Below are 23,977 nucleotides of genomic sequence, written 5' to 3'. Positions count from 1 at the left end.
TTGTCTCTTGTCCTTTCTCTTGCACGCGGAAATGCAAAAAATCGGCAATCTCCAGTCGAGACGCCTTTTGTACATGAGATGGAGAGGCCGCCACCGCGAACTCAAGCAAGGGAAAAAACGAAATCCATCCCTCAGGGAGCAGGCAAAGCCTATCCCACAATCCAAGCTACAATATCAAGACCACTAACCCATGACCCCCCACCGGCCCCTCAACCCCTCCGCCCACCGCCCATACAGCGCCTCCGCCACGAAGCCCACATGCTCCATGCCAGGCTCCTGCTTCCCGCCCGGCAGGCCCCTTTCGCGCTCCGGCGACAGTTGCTCCGGCTGCGGCGCGAACTGCTGGCTGCAGCGCAGCTTCTTCAGGTGCGGGTTCTGCGGGTTGAGGACCAGCTTGCCTGGCGACGAGGGGTCGCGCGTGTGGCTGATTTGCGAGGGCTGCTTTGTGGGCGTGAGGTGCTGCTGCTGGGGTTTGGGCGGGGAGGAGGGAAGGAGCTCGGAGTTGCGGCGAGGCGCGCTGCTGGAGGAGAGCTTGGAGGGCGACGAGGTGGACAGGATCTCGGCGGAGTCGGGGTTGACTAGGGTTGAGGTTGTGGAGGTCGAGATCATGCTTGCTTTCTTCGTGGGGCTTTGATGTGCGCGGAGGTCGGGTTGTGGAAGCAGGGCGGCGGCCAGTTTGGGGTCGGCGGAGATGCGCTCGAGCATGCCTTTTAGGAGGAGGAGCTCGCCTTCGGGGTCGAGCTCGTCGAGTCTGCTCCAGGCTTCGGCGACTCGAGAGAGGGCTTCCCGATTCGTGCGGTCGGCGGTTGTCGCTTGGGCTTCTTGCAGGGCGGGCTCGATGCACTTCGCGTATGTGCGGCGGCCGAGGATGGATTCTTTGGTTGCGGCGACGACTGGGGCGGGTGGTAGGCGGTGCTGTTGTTGGGGTGGTGGACGATTCTCGGCGTCGGCATCGAAGACGCTGTCTTGTGGCGAGCCGATTTGAAATTGTGAGGCCGAGCTGGGCTTGCTGTTGTCGTGATTGTCGTCTGAGGAGACACGCTTGAACATGCGGACGGTTGATGCTCCGTTGCCGAACGACATGTCGAGACCAAGAGGCTGCTTTGGCTGGCCGCTCACTCGTCTGGCAGTAGGTGTGGCCCCAGAGGCTTGACGAACGCTCGTCCGTCGAGCTGTAGGTGATGACACTGAGATTTTTCGACTGGTGGCGGACGAGATCTTGCGTGCATCGTTCGATCGTACCTTCGGCGTCCGGATGGTTGATGGTTCTTTCGTAGGTGTACAATCGCCTGGCGTCGAGAAGTCACCAAGAGGAGCAGACTTCAGACTCATGCCCTGCATGGCCAGTGCAGCACCTCGATCAGTCTCATCTTCGGAGGGTATCCTGTCGAGCTTAGGGCGCTTGATCGTGCTCCTGGCGTATGAAGGCTGTCTGATGCTAGCGGACGGCCGGATGGTGCTGAATACCCAGTCGTCGTCGGCGTCTTCCAGCGTGACGTCTCTCAGGGTCTCCTCATAGTATCTCACATCTCTCTCCCTCACACTTCCATTTTCGAAGGCCTTAGCTTTCTGCACAAGCTCCTGCAGCTGTTCTGTTTTTCCAGCTCTCCGGATGAATGAATGCTTGAGTAATGCTTTTGCGGACGGTCGTCGGTCTGGATCCTTGTTTAGGCAGAGTGCCACGAAATCTTTCAACTCCTTGCTGTATTGGCTTCCTTCCAACCGAGGTGGCTTCTCCTTAGGGATCAGGAAGAGTACCTTCATCGGATGGACGTCGCTCCTCGGTGGCTCACCCATAGCCATCTCCATAGCGGTGATGCCAAGCGACCAGATGTCGGCGTGGAAGTCATAGCCCGCCTCTTGGATAACCTCCGGTGCCATCCAGAATGGTGTACCGACGAAGGTCAGACGTTGGCTCTTGATGTTCGTCAATTGTGCCGCAACACCGAAGTCTGCAATTTTGACCCGTCCATCCTCGCTCAATAGAATGTTCGCCGCCTTGATGTCACGATGGATTTTCCCGGTCGAGTGCAAGTAGTCCAGCCCTTGCAGCAGTTCCCGCATAATGATAGCAATGTATTTTTCTTCCATAGGGCCGGGCTTGATGAGGTCGAGACACGAGCCGCCACCGAGGTATTCCATGACGATCCATAGCTTCACACCTCGCACGAACGAGTCGAGGTAGTTGGTTACGTAGGCGGAGTGGCAAGTAGAGAGGAGGGAGATCTCCTGTTGGATTTCGCGGATGTCATCGTCGCTGCCTTCGAGATCGATGTGTTTGACCGCTACGGCCTGACCGGTGCGTTTGTCGAGCGCTCGGTATACGACGCCGAAGGAGCCGCCTGCGAGTGTTGTGTCAGAAATGAGGCCTGAAGAATGACGCCCATCAAGATGAGAGACCTACTGCCCAGCTCCTCCAGCATGTGATAGTTGTCCGCCGACATTCTGATCTGGCCTATCCGACCTCTTGCAGTTTCCAAATGTATGCTCGGTCTCCACTCTTTGGCCTCGTCTGGTCCACCAAGAAAGCCTAGAATAACAATATTCCTCGCCGTCACACAGTCGATGGCTCCTCGGGCAGAAAAGGCAGCACACACGGGTCCATGGAGAGAGCTGACGGGAGGCCGGAGAGAAGATAGCGGTGAAGGTTGATCGGGTATTCTTAATAGAGTCGGCGGCGTGCGAACTGGTACCGGCGCAAGTAGGTCAATGCCCGGCGGCCCTAAGCAGGCTGCGCCTGAGCGTTGCGCGAACGGCAGCCGAGCGGAGGGTGAGGCCAAACGCTAGCGCGTAAACAGATCTGCCCCATAGCAACGAGATGCGCATGCGCTTTACGGACACGCCGCGCCGCGTGGGAGCCCATGCACATCTTTCGCCTTGGGCCGCAGCCCGTCATTCTATTACTACTCGCGCATGGCGTTTGAGCGCTCTGTGGCTGCGGTCACGGATGCGTGCTCGTGCAGGCGTGTCATGGCCCGTTGGTGGAGGCCCAATCTGACATGCGACCCTCGACCCGTTTGTCTCACACCCTCTGCGCATTCCCACACCTGAATTGGCCGCCTTCTTCAACTCTCAAATTTCCCATGAGCGTCACGCGACGAACGGTAGCCACGGTAAACACAAACGGCAGTCCGCCGCGTTCAATGCTCGAGAGCATGAGATCCACTGATCCACCCGCCGGCACCCGCCTGGAGAAACCGTCTGGGCAGACCCTGCATGGGCCCTCTTTCGTGACATCGGTAGCCTGCATCAGGCCGCCGGCATCCCCATCCCACGCCAATGGCCTAACGCAGGGGTAAGAGTAAAAGTGAAGCCGCCCGTCCGGTCGCCCATGAGATCATTCGGGCTAAAAGCAGGCTGAGCCCTCTTGCGCGGGAGTTTGCTTGCTTATCGCATGCGCGCTATACGCACCGCGCTTGACAACAGCCGATATTGCGCGCCTGTGCGCGCCAGCGTGGCTTCTAGAAACCTGAAAGAACGGCCTGTGTGGCTTTGAGGCGGACATGTGGGAGGGTGTCACGTATGTTGCAGTGCTGTCTACTATTACATGATCGTGGTATCAATATGTTGCCACACGCAGATGTCGTGCATTGAGTCCAAGCTCAACACTGCATCTCCTTTCTCTGCAGCTTGATTTGAGACTCTCGATGACTCGACCTAGGCAACCAATGGGGGAGAAGTCGGCCACGAGACGGAAGGATTGTACGGTTGGTTTCAAAACGGATTGTGGCTTTCTAGTGGCCAGCTCAGTGGGAGGCCACCTATCTGAACATCTTCCTCCCTCCATTCCTCACCGCAGCATTGTCTTTGCCTTCCAAACTCAATCCCGTGAATCCCACTGTACCGCCGTATTGTGCTTTCTTATACCGTCTTAATGCTTCACGCAGATGATCTGGTAGCAAAGGTCCACGGTCGATTTCTTCGATCTGTCGGCGTACGCCTAGTGATGCCTCTGCCACTGCGGGAGGTGCATCTTCGTCCTTTTGCTTTCCGTCGTGATGGCCATTCGTCAAAGTCGCGCCGCTCTCATTCTCTGGATCGGGCTGGGTCGCATCGCTGTTTTCCTGATCGTTGTCCTTTGGCGAGGCAACTTCCTTCTTCTCAGACCCGTCGACCTCCATAGAATCTGTAGCCTTGTCCTTTTCCTTCTCAGCATCCGACTTCTCACCATTTGCCTTCTCTCCATTTGCTTTCTCTCCATTTCCTTTCCCAGGCTCCTCCACAACATCTCCCCTCAACCGCTTCACCACCGGATTTTCCTCCCCATCCGGCCTCTTCTCCGCCACCGCCGCCCACTCCGCCTGCACATCCCTCGCCCCTTCCACAATCAAACCCGCAAACATCTTCGTGTAAGCCGAGACCACCGTGATAACATTCGCCGGCACGCTCTGGCTAAGAGTCTGATTCACCAGCGTCCGCACATTATTCGTCTTCAGCTTCGCCCGCTTCCACGTCCCGTGCCGCTCCAGCTGCCACTCAGGCATATGCAGCAGGAACTCCTTGCCCCGCCTGTCCGCCTCCTCCATCAGCGCCGCACTCTCGTCCATCAACGCCGGCCCGCCCGCCGCGTCCTCCTCGTCCTCCTCATCCTCCTCTTCCTGCTGCGCAGCCTCGTCCCCCTTCCCCGTCGCGGACGCAGCGCCTTTCAACGTCCCCGTCCCGCTCCGCGCATCCTCCCTATCCGTTCCATGCTTCGGCGGTCGACCCCTAGTCTTCCGCTCGCCCCTCTTCCGCTTCTTCCCGACCCCGCTCCCCTCGCCCTGCGCGCCTGAAATCGCGCTCGCGATCTCAGAGTCGCTGATCCCGTCGCTGCCTTCGGGCGAGTACATCGCGCTCGTCTCGCGGCCGCCGGGCGGCGGGAAAGAGGTTTGGCGCAGTGGGTGGGTGGAGGATGTTGCGCTGGCGATGGAGGGTTTGCGGCGTGGGTGAGGCGGGTTGGTCGGGAGGGCGAGAGGGTTGGAGGGGCGTTGGCGGGGGAGCGCGAGGGAGGATGGTGCCGGAGGGGAGGTTGCCGAAGGTGGTGGTGAGGCCATTGTTAAGGTTGTGGTGTGGGATGCGCCGCGGCGCGGTGAGGTGGCGATGGCGGGTGTGTTATGTTCGCATATGGGTGCCGATATTTGCGGGAATATTTTGTGCGCGGTGTAGTGGTGACGGCGTTTGCCGAGTGTTGTGTTTGCTTTCGTGGTGGTGTGATGAATGTGGGAGGATGAGCGTGAGCGCTGGACGTGAATGGAGCGCGCTTTGTGACGGAAGGTGCGCCGATGGCATGTGAAGACGGCCCAAGCTCCTTGGTCGAAGTGAGCACAACATGCAACTGTTTCCTGCTTACTGCGTCCAATTCCTTGCCAGGATATTAGCACGAAATCTTGTGTCTCTTTGATGTGAATCTCGATATAACACCGTATCGTAATCAGTCCTGTTGTGACGAACTCTCAAGTCTCCCACCAACATATTGCCGCCACCAACCCAACATGTCCAAACACGACAGTACCTTCCTCGATACTTCTACCCTCACGCCTCGCCCCTCACCCACCGTCCCCAAACCAACCTTCTCCGTCCTCGGCCACACAATCATCAATGCTTCTCCCGCGAAGGTCCGCGACGCCCTCCTCGACCTCTCAAACTACGGCAAATGGAACACCTTCATCCCCTCCGCACGCATCAAACGCCCCGCCGCAGGCCAAACAAGCACCACGCACATGCAGCAAGGCACTCAGTTCGAGTTTCGCGTCAAGATGAGCGAGAAGTCCATCACTAGCAGCAAGGAGCTCTGCACGTTCGTCGAGCCCGTCAAGGTCGCTTCGGAGGGGGATGAGAAGCCCACGACGACTTTGAGATGGTGTTTTGACTCGAGTGGCGTGCCGTTGCTGGGGTATCTGTTACGGGCGGAGCATGTGAATGAGTTGACGGATCTTGGGGACGGGCGCACGGAGTATGTGCATTGGGAGTCGTTCGGGGGAGTGTTGGCGACGCTTATTAAGTGGTTTAGTGGGAAGGGATTGGGGCAGAGTTTTCGTAACTGGGCGGAGGAGTTAAAGAGGTATGTGGAGGGTCAGGCGAGTGGCTGAGGAGACTGTGTTTTGCTCGTGGCACTGGCATCTTGTGCAACAACAACGGGCAACCATGTCATTGAATCACATGGATCATCGAGTATGTGCCTTCCATCATGCCAGACAACAAGCACCAACCAGGGAAGGCATAGCTCTGCAAATTACGGCACCAGGTTCAACGAATTTGCGACACTTTCTTCCACGCCACTTCTTCACTTCTTGTCGTGGGAAACACTCAAAAGGAGTTCACTCTGCAAAATTGGCGTGTTTGTGCTCCGTGTAGCGGAAAACGTTTTCGGGAAAGCAGGTCTTACCCATCTGAATAATGATTGAAGATTTTACGCAATTGCCTGCACGTCATTTTCCATAGCACAAAATCACGCTTACGATCCAGTGCAATAATGGAATTATGCGTTGCAATGTCTTGATATTTCACCAAACAAAGACGAGTGTCGCATTTCGGGCCGCAATCCCACAATGGAGCAAGCCACCTATCCGTTGACTGCCAACGGTCTCCATCAATTCGATAGAAATCCTCGGTCGATCGCTTGAGGCGCAGCTCGCTTTCGTTCAAGCGATCGTTGAAGGATCTTCTTCCAATGCTGAGAGTCCGAATCCATTCACCGCCAAGGTCACCCCGCCTTCCTTGGGGCTTGTACATTTAGCCGTATTCTCTACGGAGAATGTTCTTCCGCTAGAGATCCATCTTATTTTCGAAAGAGAACCGACTACTGCGGTCAATCGGTGACGAAGGCACAGCTTCCCCGCTCCTTGACGTGCTTTGATCTATCAGCCATGGCGTCCAAATTGGTATGGGGCTTGCCTAGCGGTTTAGATTGGACATGCTGAAGCACGACATCTATGAGCGCATGCTGCATTGGCAGCTGCGTCTTTCGGTTATTGAAATAGTATTTGTAGAGGTACAATGCCCAAGTAGCCCCGAATTTTAGAGCTAGGATCGATACCCCAACCTATCGCAAGCTTGGTAGGTAAAATGTGGTCTTTGAAAGCCGTCACGCCGGCATTGGGAGGACTCTTCCTCATTCCAGACCTCGCATTTGCCCAGTCGGATTCAGGTTCAGGCGCAGTATCGTTCCCAGACCCAACGGGTGTCTCGACGGAGTACGCTTCGACGACCTTCGATTACTCGGCTGCCAGCACCACTCTCGCCAACGATGATTTCTCTGATGAACGACTCGCTTTCCTCTGGAATCAGGTTGGACCGATTGCCACAGGCCCTGTCACTACAACTGTAGAAGCGACACCTGAACCATCTGCCTACTCAGACCCGGCTGCGGGATTCCACCCTTACATCCCGAGCTACTTCTCGAATCTGAGCGGGTACTCTCTGCCAGAAGGATTTGCATGGGGTGTCGCTTCTTCGGCATATCAAATTGAAGTATACCCAATCTTGTCCAATAGCAACATTAATTACTAACGCCACCGAAGGGCGCTGCAAACGCCGAAGGCAAAGGGCCGTCGATCTGGGACTTCCTCAGTCACCGCGTCGTCAACCAGGTTGCAGACAACACCACCGGAGATGTCGTTGGATCACACTACTTTCTCTATAAGCAAGACATCGCTCGTCTGAAAGGTCTCGGCGTTCCCGCTTTCAGTTTCTCTATCTCATGGCCTCGCATCTTCCCTTTCGGAAAGGGCCCGATCAACGAAGAGGCTGTCCAGCACTATGATGATGTGATGGCCGAGCTCGCTCAGCAGGAGCTTAAGATTGCCCCTGTGTTGTTCCATTGGGACACCCCGCTGGCTTTGTTTAACGAATACGGAGCTTGGAGCGATCGCCAGATCGTGGACGATTTCTTCAACTACGCTACTTTTATCATTCAGCGCTACGATCATTTGGTGGAAGAGTGGTTTGTAAGTAACAAAGAACGATCGCTGAGCAAGCGCGTCTTCTAACTCCGTCCAGACGATCAACGAGCCGCAGTATTGCAATTGGCAGTACTCTTACTACCCGTTCGGGACGTACTTGCCTCTCTACAACAATGCCACCCAAGGAGCTAAGGCCCGCTTCACCTGCGGTCACTACACTCTTCTCGCACACGCCAAAGTCGCAAAGTGGTATCACGAGGAGTTCAAAGGTAGAGGCCGTATCACGTTCAAGAACAGCGGAAACTACTTCGAAGCAAACAGCACATCTGAGGCGGACGCTGTATCAGTCCAGAGAAACTACGATTTCGTGCTTGGCTGGTTCAATCACGGTGTCGTAAGTGGAGCTTCAGAACCACTTCACAGCACAATTTAGCTCGCTGACATATCCATAGTGGAACGACGGCGACTACCCCCAAGTGCTCAAAGACACCCTGGGCGACATCCTCCCAACCCTCACCGACGATGAAAAAGCCCTCATCGCCGGCTCCTGCGACTTCTTCGCCATCGACCCCTACACCTCCTACTACGCCTTCGGCATCGAAGACTTCGACTCCTGCGTCAGCAACACCTCGCACCCCGGCTTCCCTGAGTGCGCCGGCTCAACACAACTCGCGCCAGACGGCTTCCCAGCGGGTCCCTCCGCCGACCCCGGCGCGAGCTGGCTCTACGACACGCCGACGGGCGTGCGCCGCTTCCTGAACGTGATTACAAAGGAGCTCTTCCCCGCCGTGCCGGACATTCAGGTCACGGAGTTTGGTTTCGCGGAGCCGTTTGAGAGCGAGTTGACGAGCTTGCAGACCATTCTGTGGGATTTGAGGAGGACGGACTATTACCAGGGATATCTGGATAATATCCTTGCGGCGATTGCGTATGATGGGGTCAATGTTACTGGTGCTTGGGGCTGGGCGATCTTTGACAGTGGGTTTCGATCCCTCATTTAAGGGCGCAGGTCGAGACTCGGAGGCTGACTTGACATTGCAGATTTTGAATGGGGCTCTGGCGTCTCGACACGCTTTGGGTTGCAGCACGTCAACTACACAGACCTGACCAGGACGCCGAAAGCGTCGTTCTACAGCTTCATCAAGTGGTTCGAAGATCATGGTGCTGGGGCTAGCGGTTCGGAGCCGGCCAACTCGACGTACAGGCTGATGCACTGATTTGCCACGCTTCTACGGCGCAAGGTGTTCACCTCATGTCGATTGTCAGCTCGAAGGTTGTACGGTGGCTCTGTGTTGTGGCAACGGCAATATTGAAAAGCGCTGAGAGCATCGAGCTTCTACCCTACCTTTTGGTAATCGGTGCATCGTGTTCTTGACTTGTGCAAAAGGGAAACGCAAAGTTGTGCCTATGACAAGGCTTATGTTACAGAGGAATAGTACATTAGCTCACCTCAATTTTGATTGCACAGACCCAGAGGGGAGGATAGGGCGATTCAGTTCGTTCGAGATCCAAGAAGTGAGAATGTAAGTGAAGTCCAATTTTGAAGTTTGGATCATACAAGATGGCGGAGCAGTGACGTCTTGTGAATGACTTCTTTACATGCAAACATACCTTATGATGTCTCGCAATGTTGCAGCGACGCCCTCGTCTCTGTCTCTCAGCTCCGTCACTTCAAGATCAAACTTCCTCAACGCGTAGCTTCCTCCTCGCGCCTACATCAATAAACTTGCTGGCTTCCCTCAAAGCTTCATCGATTACATCGCCCTCACTCATTACCGCATTCTTAGTGAAGACCCTCTCAACTCCTCAAATTCAGCCAACAACGTCTGACTGACCTCTTCCAGGCCTGTCCTCTCATTCCCAGCCATCCTCACCGACACCTCCCACCAACGCGACCAAAATGCCCTCTTCCAGCACACGCACCACCCATTTCGAGCGCGAAACCACCTCCCTCTACCGCATCATCCACACACATCTCACATACAGCGACCACGCCGACATCGCCGCCTTCTTCGCGCCCGAGTTTGCCTCCCTCCTCGAAATCGACGTCCCAACCCTAAAACTAGCCATCGAACCGGTCTTCACCTCGGACTTGCACATAGTCGGGCGCGCGACACTGCTCCAGATGGCGCCGCTCGGCGTCGAGAGCAGGGAGAAGAAGCAGAGCGAGCGGCTCGCGGCTGCTGGAGCGGGATGCGCGGAAGTGAGCGATATGTTAAGGAGAGTTGGGAGGGCGGCGGAAGGGGTGCAGTGGGCTAGGTGGGCGGATGAGATTTGGGGGATGGCGAGGGAGGCAGAGATGGCGGAGCAGGCTTGGAAAGAGGTTGGGGCTGCTGGGCTGTTGTGATGAATTGAGGGACGGGGTTCTTCTGGCATTGCGCGAGCAAGATGATGGCGTTTGGGGAGGTGAGGTTGGCGATTGCTCGAGCCGAGGAGAGCGAGACCCGTGGTGCAGAGCTCGAATGCCTACAGCCACGAGGAGGTTGCAACGTAGCTACGCTGTACGCGCTGCTGTGGGTACATAAAGACCTACAATAGCGCTAGCATGTCTTCGATCAAAGATGGAAGGGAAACAGGTTGGATCAGAGCAGGACGACATGCATACAGAACAGAAACTCCCAAGTCATCTACATTCATACTACGCTTCCAAACACCCCCTTTCCCTCTCTCACACATCGAGAGAAGAAATAGCAAAGGTAATGGAATGTATGGCCCCTCTGACGCTGATTTCGCAACGGACAAGAGACCCCAAAACGGGGTCATAAATGCGCAGCCAGCTCTTATGGTGCCTTCATGGGTTCGGTCTGCGCATCACAGAATCGCCTTTCAAAGCAACGGGAGAAATTTTGCGGAAGCAGGCACTGTCTAGAAGGATGCGGTATGGAAAAAAGGAAAACAAGATCAGAGACGAGGCGCGTGAAGTTTTGATGTGCGGCCGATTCAGCACGGGCCGTGAAGCGGAGATAAGAGCTGCTGATGTCGGCGATTGCGATTACTATGCGAAAGGAAAGCTTGGGCTGCACTTGCCCTGCGAGCTGTGGTATCGACATGCGCTCGTGACTTTCTTTCTTCCCTTCTGGTTTGAGGTGTGAGCGAAGTCTCTCAGTGAAACTATTGACGGTGGTGAATCTCCTCCTTTTCTGGAGCTCCATGTCGATCACAGTAATGTCAAAATAAATCTCGCCAACGATGTCGACAACAATTCCGATTCAGGACCTCGACACAACAACAAATCCGCCTGCTGATCGAACAATTCACGCTGTGGTCACACTCGTCTGGCCTTACTCTTCCTCTACACGACAATGTGCACTTCTGCTCTCGGAGCTGGACTTCCGATTACGCGCCAAAGGTGGCCAAGTTCGCGTCAAATTCTCTGGCCCTTCGGCGCGTGCTGTCGCGGGACAGAGACTGGGAATTGGTGACCAGGTGATTCTGGGGCTCAAAGGTGGCGATTGGGTCAGAGACGAAGGAGGAATCGCGGTCCGTGTTCCTGGAAAGAGCGTGGGAGAACTTCAATTTGGGAGAGGCCTACAACTGAAGGTGCAAAAGGATGGCGTCGCCGATGCGGAAATCAATGTTTCGGAAGATGCTATGGACGATGTCGAAGAGGAGACAAGAAAAGTGCCTACAACACCCGCTGCAAAGAAAAGACCCTCTGGAACGGGCTTCAGGTCAAGCGTGGGAAGTCCGCCTGCCAGCGCTGCAATTTACTCCTCGCCAGCTTTTGTGAAACGGATGGCCGAGTTTTCATACCTCGATGGACTGAGCAGGCTTTTTGAGGAAGAGCTGGATGATCAAAATGGACCTAGGAAGAAGGCGAGAATATCGATCGGTGATGTCAAAGATTGGAAGGTCGTGGACCGGACACCTAGTCCAGAGGTCCCTACGGCTGATCCGGACACTGGCGATAATTTGGAAGTAGCTCGTGAGGCCCTGCAAGCAGGCAGTGATGGCAATGAGCCAGCGCCAATTTCTTCGGTCGAAAGACCGATCAAGGACACGAGTACCGCTTTACATTCTTCAGAATCGGCGCCTGCGCCTGAGCCATTGCGATTTGCAGAAAAAGAAAGCACAGGCTCTGTACCGCAATTGCAATTTTCAACAGCATCGCCCGCAGCCCAACCTAGTAGGCATACACCCGCTGCGGAAGAATCGGTGAATCCATTGACACCGCGGTTGTTACCCGTGGCGTCCTCGGCGCTTCCTTCAACGACACCTCAGATATCGCCTCTGACTGCCAGAAACATCGTTGGCGAGCCGTCAGAGATAGCCGGCGTAAGATCAGCGGAAAACAGACCGCAAGAGGCCACAAGCACGCTGGTTACGGTCGAGCAAAGAGGATTACCTGCTGCTTCTGAACTGCAAAATGCACCCGAAGTTGTGGTAGAAGACGATTCGGCTACCAATGCCAGTGAGTTCCTTCTAGACCCTGCGCGCAGCGATCTCTTCGTGGATCAAGCAGGCCACGAAGAGGATCATATGGCCGACGAACGACGGTCGGCCATGGATACTCCTGCAGTCCAGAGTAACATTCCCGACAATGAGCTCGACGAGAACATGAGTGATGCTGAGGAGGAAGACGATGAGATGTTCATGAACGAACAAGACGCAGAAGATGTATTCGATGCCGATGCTCTCGAAGGCGAAGAGCCCAGCGATGACGATACGAACGAAAACCTTGAGATGCATACAATGGCAGACGAAAGGCAAGAGTTCGTCCAGTCTTCTGTCGAAGATAGCGACATTGAATCTGAGCTCGAAGAAGCGCAAGCGGCGCAGGAACAGCTTGACGATGAGACTGATCAGCCTGGTCAAGCAATTGCGGAAGAGGAAGCATCTCAGCCGCCCGTCTTCAAGCCAGCCAGCACGCTTCTCCAAGAAGCCCAAACGCCCATCAAACAACCAGTCGGAAAGGACGTCAACGAGGGAGTATCTGTCGCTACGCCTACCACAAAGCCATCACAGGACTCGCGTAGTGAACAACTTACTACCGTAGCCACTCCAGCGGCCAAGTCGCCAGACACGCCCAAGAGAACTCCCCAGTCTGCTCATGATCGGGTTATGAAACGGACTCTGCAGAGTCTTTTTGGCCTGAAAGGCACCCCTTCGCCGGAGAAAGAAGATCTTGCGGCGACCAAGGCTCCTGTTGAAGCGAAGGCAGAACAGCAGGCCATTTTCACGACGCAAGATGTTGCCGAAGACCCGCGTTCCATGCACGACGAACCGCAGATTGAGGATGCAGAGAAAACACAAGAGGGAACCGATGAGACTCCAGAAGCATCGTCACAGAAAGCGCAGGAAGAGCCTGTCGAAGTCATTGAGTTGGCATCCAGCTCAGACGAGGAAGATGATGCTCCCCTCCCGGCGGACGAAATGGCTGAATCGAACCACAATGTTGTTTCAGAACCTACTCCATCCACGCCTATGCCTCAGCAGCGTAAAGCTCCCGAGATATCGGCGCCCGTCCACGAGACTCTTCAGGAATTGGTGGAGGATATCACCACCGAAGCTGCCTCAATTGCGCAGCAGCCTGCCGAGCCTGAGGATGTACAGCCTGTTGCCAGGCCTCGCTCAGAAGAAGCCGAGATGAAAGATAACCACGAGCGTCATCAAATTATCTCGCCTGAGGGCGATGCAGCTGTGGGAACTCCTGAAATAGCTATGGTTGAAGCCGAGGGCGTAGCGTCGGTGCCTGAGCCCAGCGGAACGGAAGCTCCACTGGCTGAGTTCATGGAAGTTGAGGAGACTCGCCCAGCGGAGGCGGAGATCTCTGATCTAGAGACATCTAAACAGGAGCAAATGACCGAGCAGGAGGTTCAACTGGATGAGCCAGAGCTATTCCAGCCGCCGCTCCCGGCCAAGGCATCGAGCTCACTCCCTGCTGAAGATACACCAGAGCAACCCGCTGCGGCCCATGGTGCTACGACTGAGATAAGCGAGGCACAACAACGCGAGGTTATCTCGTCTCCGACGTCTTTCCATTCTCAATTAAAAGCAGAAGCAAGCTTCGATCAAACCCAACGACAACAAGGGCTTGAGACAAGCAGTCGCCCTGCGTCTAGAGACACGATGGAGGGTTTCTCTCCCGTGGCATTGGGGTCTTTGTCAAGAGAGGTGTTGGGGACGAATGGAAACAACGTCGCCGAAGGACAGGCCCCTGACTCCATTTCAACGCATGAGGTCGGTCAGCCAAGCAACGATGCCCATCCCCATGGACGGCTGGCCAGCGAAGCGGATAACCTCATTCCTGACGAGACCAGAGAGACACCTTCGCGCACCGTGAATCAGACTGAAGTGATCGAGTTGGAATCCTCACCTTCCGAAATGCTCAGCCTTGTGAACACCAAGCAGAGTGAACACATGCAAGAGTTGACGCCTCAGCAGTCCTCGTTTGAAGACAAGCAGGAGTCGTTCGTTTACAGAGAAGAGGTTGTGCAACGTGAAGAGCAAACGCCCACAGAAGTGCCTGAGGAGCAGTTACACACGGTGCAAACGTCTGAACAAGGGACCGCTGTCGACGTGCAGAGGACTTCACACCTTGATCTACCTCCGACGCCCTCTTTGTCCCAACCGGTGAAAGCTGAGACGCTCTTGCCAGAGGCAAACGAAGCCCAGGCACCAGTGCGACATTTACCTTTAACTCCGCAAGGCAGCTCCAAACCTCAACTCAGCTCGCAGCTTCCTTCCCAAGCCGGCCTCAACGGACGTCCGACAATGGATACAGAGATGCCGGAACAGCAGGAAAACCAGGAGGCGCAATCGACACAACCAGCCCAACAACCACAACCGAAGACTCCAGCCCGCAGATCCCTCCGCACTCGCCTGAGCAACGTCCCAGACGTCATCTCGGCCTGGTTCTCGCCAAAACGCTCCAGCATCGCCGCCGCACAAGAAGCCTCCAAAGAGCAAGACCACTCCCCCGACAAACCCATAACCCGCGCACCCGAGCCCGAACCCGAACCCGAACCCACAGAAACAACAAACCCCCCTCCACCCGCCGAAGGCCTCTCCACCCCGCACGCCTACTTCACCCCCCTCTCCGCCCTCCCCCAACACCTCAACCCCTCCACCCCGCAGACCCTCGACGTCCTCGCCGTCGTCACCACCGCGCCCAAACCCCCCGAGCGCGCCAAAGCCGGCCCAAGAGACTACTTCACCTCCTTCCGCGTCGCGGACCCCAGCCTCCCGCTGCAACAACCCGCGTCCAGCGTCCGCGTCGAGGTCTTCAGACCCTGGAAAGCCGTCCTGCCCGCTGCGGAGGCGGGCGATGTCGTGCTGCTGCGCGCTTTTGCGGTGAAGTCGAGGAAGAGGAGGGCGTTTCTGCTCTCGTGCGACGCGAGCGCGTGGTGCGTTTGGCGGTTTGGGGAGGTTGGGGGTGCTGTGGAGGAGGAGGAGGAGAAGATTAGGAGGAGGAGCTCGGTTTCGGGCGCGGAGGTGAGGGAGGAGGTTAAGGGGCCGCCGGTGGAGTTTGGGGAGGCGGAGAGGGAGAGGGCGGGGGTGTTGAGGGGTTGGTGGGTTGGGTTGAGGGGTAAAGAGGACGGTGGTGAGGCAGAGGGAGAGGAGGAGAGAGGGCGTGATGTTGAAGAGGATGAGGAGGAGGAGGTGTAGAGTGGTGGGGTTTGGTAGCGTCGAGTTGCTGGATGATTGGGGATGGGATCGAATGAGGTGGTCTATGTAGTTGCTAGTACTGTGGATGAGAGACCACTCTATTTCCTCCCTCGTTCGTGAGTGAGACTTGGCACACCAGGTACAAACGGGAGCAAAGATTTCAATAAGACTTCGGCGTCGTGACACGATCAGCTTGTATGGTACCACGGGATGCGTGAGTTTCGCCATTGGTTTTTGGATGAACATACTCCAGAGAAGAAGCCTGAGAATCAGAGGCCCTAACAGGAGATTTGCAATATTCGTTGGTGTACTGAAATGCTCGTACGCAAGACTGTCACTAAACTTTCGGTTACCCGTCGGTTTGCACATGGAAATGGCGAGCGGAAGTGATATTGATGGGCAACCCTCGTATCCTCGAGTTCGTCACGCGACCTCGACGGCAAGGACGGAAAAGGTCCTGCCATCCTCAGGCCCACAGTAAGGTATCTTGCCTGCACAACACACCCCGTGACAAACACGCGATCCTAGCCCGACGTCGCGTCAACCATGTGCTCAATGGCGCGATGGCGCGCAAAGCCCTCGCAAAGCATCATCACAAGCCGTTAGCACGAATCACGTCCCCCCGGCCCATTTTCAAACCTCCGTACGTAAGACGTGACTGCCGTCGAGTCTCTTATCGTAGCACGTTCGTGTCCGTGTCGAGGTACCACCACTGACTACTGTACAAATCTCATCGCAGAGTTTCTCTTCTTCGCAAAAGCTGAGGTCCCACCTTGATGGCACGTGGGCGGCGGCTGATTGGCCCGCTGGCTGGGTCCCGGTCCATAAGTGTAGGTAGCGCAGCAAGAGAAAAAAAAGAATCTGCGCATTGTAATGGTTGATGCTTGCCTTGAGCCGAGCGCGTGGGACTCTGATGGTTCGCATTATGTTTCACAACGTTCCTGGGGTCCGTTCACGGTTGCGGCTTTTTTGCGATCTGCACCATAAGGTATCATTCTTCGGAGCATCAAACGCCTAGGCGGTTGGTTGGGGCAGAGGAGCGGGAACATCGACTCGAGAGAGTTCCGGCACTGCGAATTACGCTTTCCCGAACGTTCCGATTGCGCTCTCTCCTTCGCACTTATTGACGTTAGTGAAAAGTGCTGCGCTAGCTGAGTTTGCGGCGTCTTGTCCAACTCCCGCCCTCCCTTCTGACGCCGGTGATCTGTACTCGGCGCACTGCAGGTCTCATTGGCGGCGCGATGTTAGACTTTCAATGTTTATTAACACGCTCGCGCCGGCGGATCTTCAGGCCAGCGGGTGTGGCGGGCGCGCCGGTCCCTGGAGATGCGGCGGAGAAGCAGGGTGCGCGTGAGGTTACGAAGGGGTAATAGAATCGAGTTGCGAAGGGGTAATGGAAAGGTAGGCAGGGTGGCTTGGCGCGCGCCGGCTCTGCCTCCAGCCTTTCGTTGGAGGTCGTGCGGGCGGCGAGACGAGACGGTTGGAAAAGCGTGGGGCTCGGGCGTGGAACGCAGGCTGCGCAGCTCGCCTGGGTGGACGAGTGTTGGGCGGGTTTTTGCCGTCTCTCGGACCAGCTGGTGAGTAACGGGTACATAATCGAGATTGCGACACTCGGCGAAATACTGCGAGAGGCTACTACAGGGCTTTTATGCAGCTCGTGTCTGCGAGGCGAGGGTGATGTGTGGACGAGAGATAGGATGCGGATGGGCGATCCGAAGGGAAGGTGAGGTAGCCAAGGCGTGTCAGCTGACGATAGCAGGAATGAGTCCCGTCGCATGCCCTCTGTCCCCTCCTCCCATATAGGAAGGACGACGGGCGGGAGGAGGCTGGTATGGGCATGGGCGTCGGGAGCACGGGCTGTTCGCGGCAACCCTATGCGCTCCCCGCACCGTGCTATGCATAAGGCAAAGCGAGGTTGAAGTGAGGGAAGGTCCCAGCGCGGTGGAGGAGCCGTGGGCTGCACGTCGCGTAATCCTGGAGTTGTATGGTGCAGGATGCGTTGAGCGAGGCAGCTCAGAGGGCAGCAGACGACGGGCAGGCTGGAGGGAGCTGCAGCGGTGTTCGCGGGCTCGGACATCACGAACGGAACAATGGTCGGGAGCAGGCGTGTCGCGATGCGAGTCGGTGCAAGCCACGCAGTCGTTCTGACGACAGCGCCCGCCCACCATTAGGTAATGCGACGGACCAGCGCCTCCAGCAGCAGCGCAACGTGCGGCGTCCGCGTGCGCCCACGCGCGCTGCGTGTCTCGCCGAGTCGCTGCGGACGTGGCTCCCCAGCGTGTGCAGTCATTAATGTTGCTGCAGTAGTGAGCGCGCATCGTCCTCGTGCTCGCCTCCAACCACGCCGGCGACCGGGAGCAGGCGAGCACACAGGCGCCTCACCCGCAGCACTGCGCTCCAACCAGCTGAGGTATACCCTACCAACCCGCCCTCCACCTCGCCGCTCCGGAGCGCATCCACGCATCCACGCATCCAAGATCCACGCATCCAACCTTGCCTGCCTCAGCCCCTTCGCCCCTCTGCCCCTCTCACGCTCGCCCGCCCACTTCTCCGCATTCGTGCCCGCTCCACCGTTGCCCGCCGATTAGCGTCCAAATCCTCACGACCCTCCACCCTGGGCGTGAGTCTGAGTTGCCCTGCGTGCGTGCGTGCGAGAGCGCCGTGGCCCAGCCGGGCCCGCATCGTCGGCTCTAAAGAGGCCACCCTCGCGCTCGACGGGCTACTGCACCGATCCTCGCCCACCCACGCCCAACCCCTGCCGTACCCAGGTAGCCATCCATCATCGCCCTATTGTGCCACATCCGCCCAGGGCCCGGCCGCCGTCCCGATAGACTTTGTCCCGAGCCAGCACTACTTACACACCGCACCGCGACGGCACGTCCCTTCAAGGCCTTCAAGCAGTCATCGCCCTTCCGACTCCTGCCTTGACCAGACGCACCCTGATATTCACGCCGACCTCAAGAGGCTCCCACCTGCATCTGCACGAACCCTTCTTTCGTCGTCTCTTCCAGCAAGCACCGACGCGCGACCGTGACCAATCAGGATTTGCAGACACTGAAGTTACTGCGCCAAACTTTCCACCCGCGCCACGCCGCCACAGACTGTCCTTACCGATGAGGATATTGTAATGTCCTCCAAAAGAATCGTCGCGACCATCAACTCGACTGGCAGGCAGAGCGCGTCCTTCATCCGTGTCGCCAGCGCCGTCGGCTGGCATGTCCGCGCACAGGTCCAGGCCAAGGAGGGCTTGGTCGCGGAAGAGCTTGCCTCGCTGCCTAACGTCGAGTTGATCGAGGGCGACCTGACTGGCCCGGACGTCAAGAGCCTGCTCAAGACTCTCTTCACCGGCGCGCGGATCGCATTCATCAACACGACTCACTGGGGAGATGAGGTCGCTATAGGAAAAGCCTGCGCAGATGCTGCGAAAAAGGCAGGCATCGCCCACTATGTCTATTCAAGCATGCCGGATCATTCTATCTACGGCGAAGACTGGAGAGCACTTCCCATGTGGGCAACCAAATTTGCGATCGAGAACTACGTGCGGCAACTAGGAATTCCCGCGACTTTCATCTACACCGGCATCTACAACAACAATTTCACCTCCCTTCCCTATCCTTTGTTTCAGATGGAACTCCAAGACGACGGCAGTTTCGTGTGGCAAGCGCCTTTTCACCCCGACGACCCTTTGCCTTGGCTGGATGCGGAACATGATGTCGGTCCTGCGCTCCTCCAGATCTTCAAGATGGGCGCAAATCACTGGAAGGGTCAAGTGTACGTTTCTCCAAAATCTCGCCTCACACGATCTAACTGACATCTCATCAGGGTAACAATGGCATTCGAGCGTCTCACGCCCCTGCAGTGCTGTGCGCGTTTCGCTCGCGGTGTCGGTCGCCCCGTCCGATACATCCATGGGCCCATCCAGGTCAAGGTCAACATCCCCAGTGGCTACCGGGAACAGCTCGACGTCTTGCAAGAAACCCTCGGCCAGAAGCGTGCGCCCTGCTTTGGCCCCACACTCGAGTACCCTCGCGAAGCCCGCAGCATTTGGGAAGGCCACCGCGGAATCGAGGAGTACGCGCGCGAGGTCTTCCCCATTGAGGAATACGCCAACGGCCTTCGCTGGATGGAGGATGGGCGTTCTTTGGGCGTGGGTATGGGCGGAGCCGACTACGGAGAGGGCGAGGCACCGCCTATCCCCGGGTCCAGACCGATTACACCCGCAGGGATGGCGATGCCGCTTCACTACACGGGTGCATACACGCCCCGCTCTCACCCCGAGGGCTTCGGAAACGACTTCTTCGTCGGCAGCTGCTAGTGCCGCCGACGGGATCAAATGAAACAACGCATTTGCATGGGGTGACATTTTCAGTTTCGCGGGACGGCTGCATTCTGCATTTAACGGCAAACCGGCGGGGAGATGGCTCAGGCTGAGTCCTTCTGTTCATGAGCAACAAAAACAAGCATGGCGCAGGGGTTTGTTCGTCTCTGCAACGAGCGACACGAGCATTACAAAAATTGTTTGAAGGTACTGCACACGCGGACGGACGTTCTGGGTGGGGTCGGCGCTGGTCATGTTGGAAATGGGACAAACATTGCGGAAAGACCTTGGTCTTGACGCTCTTGGGGGGACAAGAGAAATGCTGGTTCCTGAAATTAAAAGTTCTTGGATTTTTTTTGCTGATTTGGATGATGATATGAGATGATTGCATAATAGGTCGAGGATGTTACAGCCGGGAACGGAGAGGGAAGGATCATTACCATATCTTTACCATCTCGAGGGGCATTGCATGGTTTTGGATATCACGCGGTGACGGTTCAAGCGATGTAAGCTTATGCCATTGGCAGTATTTCATCCATCTGATCATCCATTTCATATCCATCTCACGCAGTACTTCTGCAGCGCGATATGAGATCGCTTCATCAACAATGTTGGATTTCTCTCCAAATCTTGATCCGATAGTCATCCAGTTCTCAGACTTCAGTCGCGAATTTATCTGTCAAAGCAAACTTAGTGCTTCTGCTTCTTCGCCGCCGGGGCGCCGCTTCCACTCGACTTCCTATCACCACCCTTCTTACCACCAACAAGCGCGCGAATATCAATCGCCTCGCCCTCACCATCATCGCTCTCCTCATCCTCCTCCATCTCCTCAAAATCGATATCACTCATCTCTTCCATCCCCTGCGCCTGCGTGAAATACTTGATCGCACCAGGCCACAGATCCTCCGCGATCGCAATGGCAAGCTGCTCGCCCTCCTCATGCACCTCAACCATCGAGTCATCATCCTTGTCATCATCCTCCTCATCCTCCTCCTCCTCAGTCTCATCCGGCTTGCCCGTCTCCCCCTTCGCCTTCTTCTCCCTATATTCCTTCTCCGCCTTCTCGCTCTCCTCCGCACTCACATACCTCCGCCCACTAACAAACCCAAACCACGTGAAGAACGACGTGTTGACCGCGTTCGCGCTCTCCAGCTTCTTCGCCAGCGCCTCGTACTCCTTCAGGTCCTTCTTCAAAAAGTCACCGGCTTTCTTCCGCGCCTCGAAAAGCTGCACCGCAAGCCCGTTCAGCCCCTCGCTCAGGTCCTTCCCTTTCTTCCACTCCACTTGCACCGGCTCCGACACCAGCCCCGTCCAGCCATCGCTCGCGCGCCGCCAGCTGAACCTCTTCTCCAGCACGCCGTTGCTGAAGAAGTCGTTCGGCGCGAACTCGAATCTGACACTGACGCTGCGCGGGCTGGTCTCGATTTCGGGCCGGCTGACTTCGATGCTCTTGAGCGACTCGGCGAAGATCTGGCTGTCTTGCGGCTGGATGAACTGGTCGATTTCGGGCGGGCAGGTCTCGAGCACCAGGGCCCAGAAGTTGGGGATCGTCGCGAGCAGGGCGCTGCGTTTGGCGTACGAGGGGGCCGAGAGGGTGTATTGGTGCTTGACTGTGGGGAGCTGGCGTTAGCATTCTGGGGGAGGGGAGGCGTGGGATGCGATGGGATGAGATGGACGTACTGATTTGCGTGTCGATCTCCTCGAACTCGTCCTCGAGCGCGGCGAGCTGCTCGTAGGTGACTTGGGAGATTTCCTGCGGTTCGGCGGACATTTCGGGCGGGGGGTTTGGTAGGTTGTTGGTGTAGATTGGGTGTGTAGAAGTTGAGATGAGAGAGACTGAAAGGTCAAATCAAAAGGAGACAGAACAGATGAAGAAAATTACTAGACTATCCCTCTCTGCTGACGATCTTCCTGCCTGTCGGGTACTACACTACTAAAAACGCGCACTGCCAATGGCTGCTGCACGCTGAGCTGCACCCGAAGGCCTCACCGATCATTGCTCCGGCGCAGCTGCCACCAAGCCCTGCTGGAGCTCGAGCTGTCTGATTTTTTGCGCCCGCCCGCGCTGAGCTGAGCCCGACGTCATCGCGAATGCAGGGCAAGCGCTAGTGCAACCTTGTTGCTTGCTTCGAGGGTCTGCTTGGCTTGGCGGGGGGATGTTTGCTGTCCTGCGTTCTCTTCGACCCTGCTTTGATGGTGTTGAAGTGAAGTGCTGGAAGGCAAGAGCTCATTCAGTCACTGCTCGTGCTTCTAGGGTTGATTCGTCCTCGAAATGTGGATCTGACGCTATGCCGACTGGCCTGCATGCGCGCCAACCAAAGGGCTCGATGGGATGCCAGGTAGCAAGCATGTATCGACAGTCTGAACCTCTGTGAGATGAAGAGACTTGCAACCCTTCACTGTCTCCAAGTGAATTGACCTCATTGACTTCACTTTGCGTTGCTGCAATGGGCGCTCACTGTTGCCTGTCAGGTGACTCACATGCTTCAGCCTCCATCTGCTTCACAATGATCTGCCGACAAATACTAAGGCAGCCTTGCACATCCTTTGTAAACTGACATAGACACGACAATCATTTTCGTATTTAGCAAACAACCACAGGAGACTAGAAAACGTCGCACTTGCCAAAGTATCAATCTCAACACCACCCACAATCAAAACATCAAGCAAGCATGGGCGGAGGAGCTTTCTCCAACCCTTCGGCCGATGGCCAAACGGCCGCTCTACATCTTCCACGTATGACTCCACAGGAATACAACCGCTTGAAAAGCACATATGTCAATCGTCTGGCCGAGCTTTATGGCGCAAAGAACGTGCTCGTCCCGCTCGAGGCTCCAGGCAAGGAAAGCTACGGCGATATCGACATCTACATCGTCTCTGAAGAAGAGATCAACTGGCCCGAGCTGGCCTCAAATATCGGCGCCGAAGCCTTCCTCGACCGCGGCAGTGGCCGATCTCCCAAATGGTCCTTCGCCGTCCGCCTCGACGGCGAACGCAGCCCCCACCCTCCAATCGAATACTCTCCCAACCCCATCAAACGCCCCCAAGACCCGCAAACCCCAACCCCCACCACAAACGAACCCTTCGCCCAAATCGACCTCGAAGCCATCACCCCGGACCAAAAGCCCTGGCGCTTCTTCCACGGCTCCTACCCGGACCTAGCCGGCATGCTCGGCCACGTCGTCAAGAACTTCGGCTTCGACATCACCGAGCGCGGCCTGCGCCTTCGGCTCCGCGAGCTCGACGACAGCGGCCACGGCCACTGGGCCCACTTCCACCCGCCACTCGACGAGGCGCGACTGATGCTCTGCAGCGACCCTGAGCACATCATGGCTTTCTTCGACCTGGACGTCGCCCGCTACGACGCCGGTTTCGCGACCGAAGAGCACATCTTCGAATGGCTCGGCGCCTCCCCTTTCGTCTGCGCGCACAGCCTCGAGCGCGAGAAGCCGCCGTCCGCCCGCGAGAAATCCAACTGGAAGCCCACGCGGCCGATGCTCGCGCGCTTCCGCGCGTGGTTGCCGGAGTGCGTGGCGAGGAAGGAGGCTGAGAATCCTGATGATGCGACGACTCCGCTCGCTCAGCGTCGCGAGCACTATCTCGACGCTGCGCTGGCCTTCTTCGGCAAGCGCGAGCAGTACGAGCGCATGCGCGCGGCGCTGCTGCGCAGGCGCGCGAACGAGACGGCGGCGCACCTCCTGCGTCCCGTTCTTGGGAAGCACAGCGGGAAGGCGGGGGCGGGTCTGAGCGAGCTGGTGCGCGCGTTCCGGAGGAATACTGCGTTTCGTGAGGGAGGGCCTGTGGTTTTGGCTGAAGCTGAGGCGACTACGGACGCTGGGTCCGAGCTGTATACTTTTCTGGACGACGCGGGGAGGGAGTTGAGGGAGTCGGAGGTTGTTGGGAAGTGGGTTGAGGCGAAATGGGAGGTTGTCAAGGGGGTTGAGAGGGAGAGGGCGAAGAAGCGGAAGGGGTCTGTTGCTGGGGAGGCGGCTAGATGATGGAGTCGTTGGTTCTGAGGTGGGACTTCTCGTGGAAGGAGCCCTCGCGATGATAAAGTAATGGCGACAGTGGTGTTACTGTTGGCCGTACGGCCAAGGTGGCTTTTTTTGGGATGAGTGAACGGTCTGGATTACTGCTTGTGCGGAACCGTGCTTGGTTGCATTGGGGTAAG

General features: G+C 56.8%; 8 protein-coding genes across 8 annotated transcripts; 5 read left to right on the top strand and 3 right to left on the bottom strand.

Annotated features, from left to right (window-relative positions):
* Positions 1–183: 183 nt before the first annotated feature.
* Positions 184–2,688, bottom strand: WHR41_05193 (uncharacterized protein; the record flags this gene model as incomplete). Its single annotated transcript, XM_069373798.1, has 2 exons — positions 2,405–2,688; positions 184–2,342 (listed from the first exon to the last, which is right to left on the bottom strand). Exons 1-2 carry the CDS (start codon positions 2,442–2,444, stop codon positions 184–186), a joined length of 2,199 nt encoding a protein of 732 aa, XP_069229652.1. The 5' UTR covers positions 2,445–2,688.
* A 1,073-nt stretch (positions 2,689–3,761) lies between these two features.
* Positions 3,762–5,033, bottom strand: WHR41_05192 (uncharacterized protein; the record flags this gene model as incomplete). The annotated part of the gene is made up of 1 exon (XM_069373797.1): positions 3,762–5,033. The coding sequence occupies one exon, from the start codon at positions 5,031–5,033 to the stop codon at positions 3,762–3,764; it is 1,272 nt and encodes a 423-aa protein (XP_069229653.1).
* A 438-nt stretch (positions 5,034–5,471) lies between these two features.
* WHR41_05191 (uncharacterized protein) lies at positions 5,472–6,068 on the top strand (the record flags this gene model as incomplete). The annotated part of the gene is made up of 1 exon (XM_069373796.1): positions 5,472–6,068. One exon carries the CDS (start codon positions 5,472–5,474, stop codon positions 6,066–6,068), a length of 597 nt encoding a protein of 198 aa, XP_069229654.1.
* A 976-nt stretch (positions 6,069–7,044) lies between these two features.
* On the top strand, positions 7,045–9,349 carry WHR41_05190 (uncharacterized protein; the record flags this gene model as incomplete). The annotated part of the gene is made up of 5 exons (XM_069373795.1): positions 7,045–7,449; positions 7,500–7,925; positions 7,978–8,274; positions 8,333–8,858; positions 8,922–9,349. 5 exons carry the CDS (start codon positions 7,045–7,047, stop codon positions 9,095–9,097), a joined length of 1,830 nt encoding a protein of 609 aa, XP_069229655.1. The 3' UTR covers positions 9,098–9,349.
* A 1,720-nt stretch (positions 9,350–11,069) lies between these two features.
* WHR41_05189 (uncharacterized protein) lies at positions 11,070–15,488 on the top strand (the record flags this gene model as incomplete). Its single annotated transcript, XM_069373794.1, has 1 exon — positions 11,070–15,488. One exon carries the CDS (start codon positions 11,070–11,072, stop codon positions 15,486–15,488), a length of 4,419 nt encoding a protein of 1,472 aa, XP_069229542.1.
* Positions 15,489–18,228: 2,740 nt separating this feature from the next.
* On the top strand, positions 18,229–20,367 carry WHR41_05188 (uncharacterized protein). Its single transcript, XM_069373793.1, has 2 exons — positions 18,229–19,259; positions 19,311–20,367. Exons 1-2 carry the CDS (start codon positions 18,616–18,618, stop codon positions 19,801–19,803), a joined length of 1,137 nt encoding a protein of 378 aa, XP_069229541.1. The 5' UTR covers positions 18,229–18,615; the 3' UTR covers positions 19,804–20,367.
* Positions 20,368–20,496: 129 nt separating this feature from the next.
* Positions 20,497–21,818, bottom strand: WHR41_05187 (uncharacterized protein; the record flags this gene model as incomplete). The annotated part of the gene is made up of 2 exons (XM_069373792.1): positions 21,487–21,818; positions 20,497–21,416 (listed from the first exon to the last, which is right to left on the bottom strand). Exons 1-2 carry the CDS (start codon positions 21,575–21,577, stop codon positions 20,497–20,499), a joined length of 1,011 nt encoding a protein of 336 aa, XP_069229546.1. The 5' UTR covers positions 21,578–21,818.
* Positions 21,819–22,478: 660 nt separating this feature from the next.
* On the top strand, positions 22,479–23,804 carry WHR41_05186 (uncharacterized protein; the record flags this gene model as incomplete). Its single annotated transcript, XM_069373791.1, has 1 exon — positions 22,479–23,804. The coding sequence occupies one exon, from the start codon at positions 22,479–22,481 to the stop codon at positions 23,802–23,804; it is 1,326 nt and encodes a 441-aa protein (XP_069229545.1).
* Positions 23,805–23,977: the final 173 nt, after the last annotated feature.

The sequence above is a fragment of the Cladosporium halotolerans genome, assembly GCF_011745625.1.
Source record: "Cladosporium halotolerans strain TM138-S3 chromosome Unknown Sca14, whole genome shotgun sequence".
NCBI classification, from domain to species: Eukaryota; Fungi; Ascomycota; class Dothideomycetes; order Cladosporiales; family Cladosporiaceae; genus Cladosporium; species Cladosporium halotolerans.
Note: the sequence above shows the minus strand (reverse complement) of the source record. Positions and strands in the feature narration are given on the sequence as shown.

Excerpts from the sequence above, each read along its gene's own strand:
- WHR41_05188 (XM_069373793.1), top strand. The coding sequence starts at position 18,616 with ATGTCCTCCAAAAGAATCGTCGCGACCATCAACTCGACTGGCAGGCAG. Across the intron at positions 19,260-19,310 it reads AATCACTGGAAGGGTCAAGT|GGTAACAATGGCATTCGAGC; the intron begins GTACGTTTCTCC and ends ACATCTCATCAG.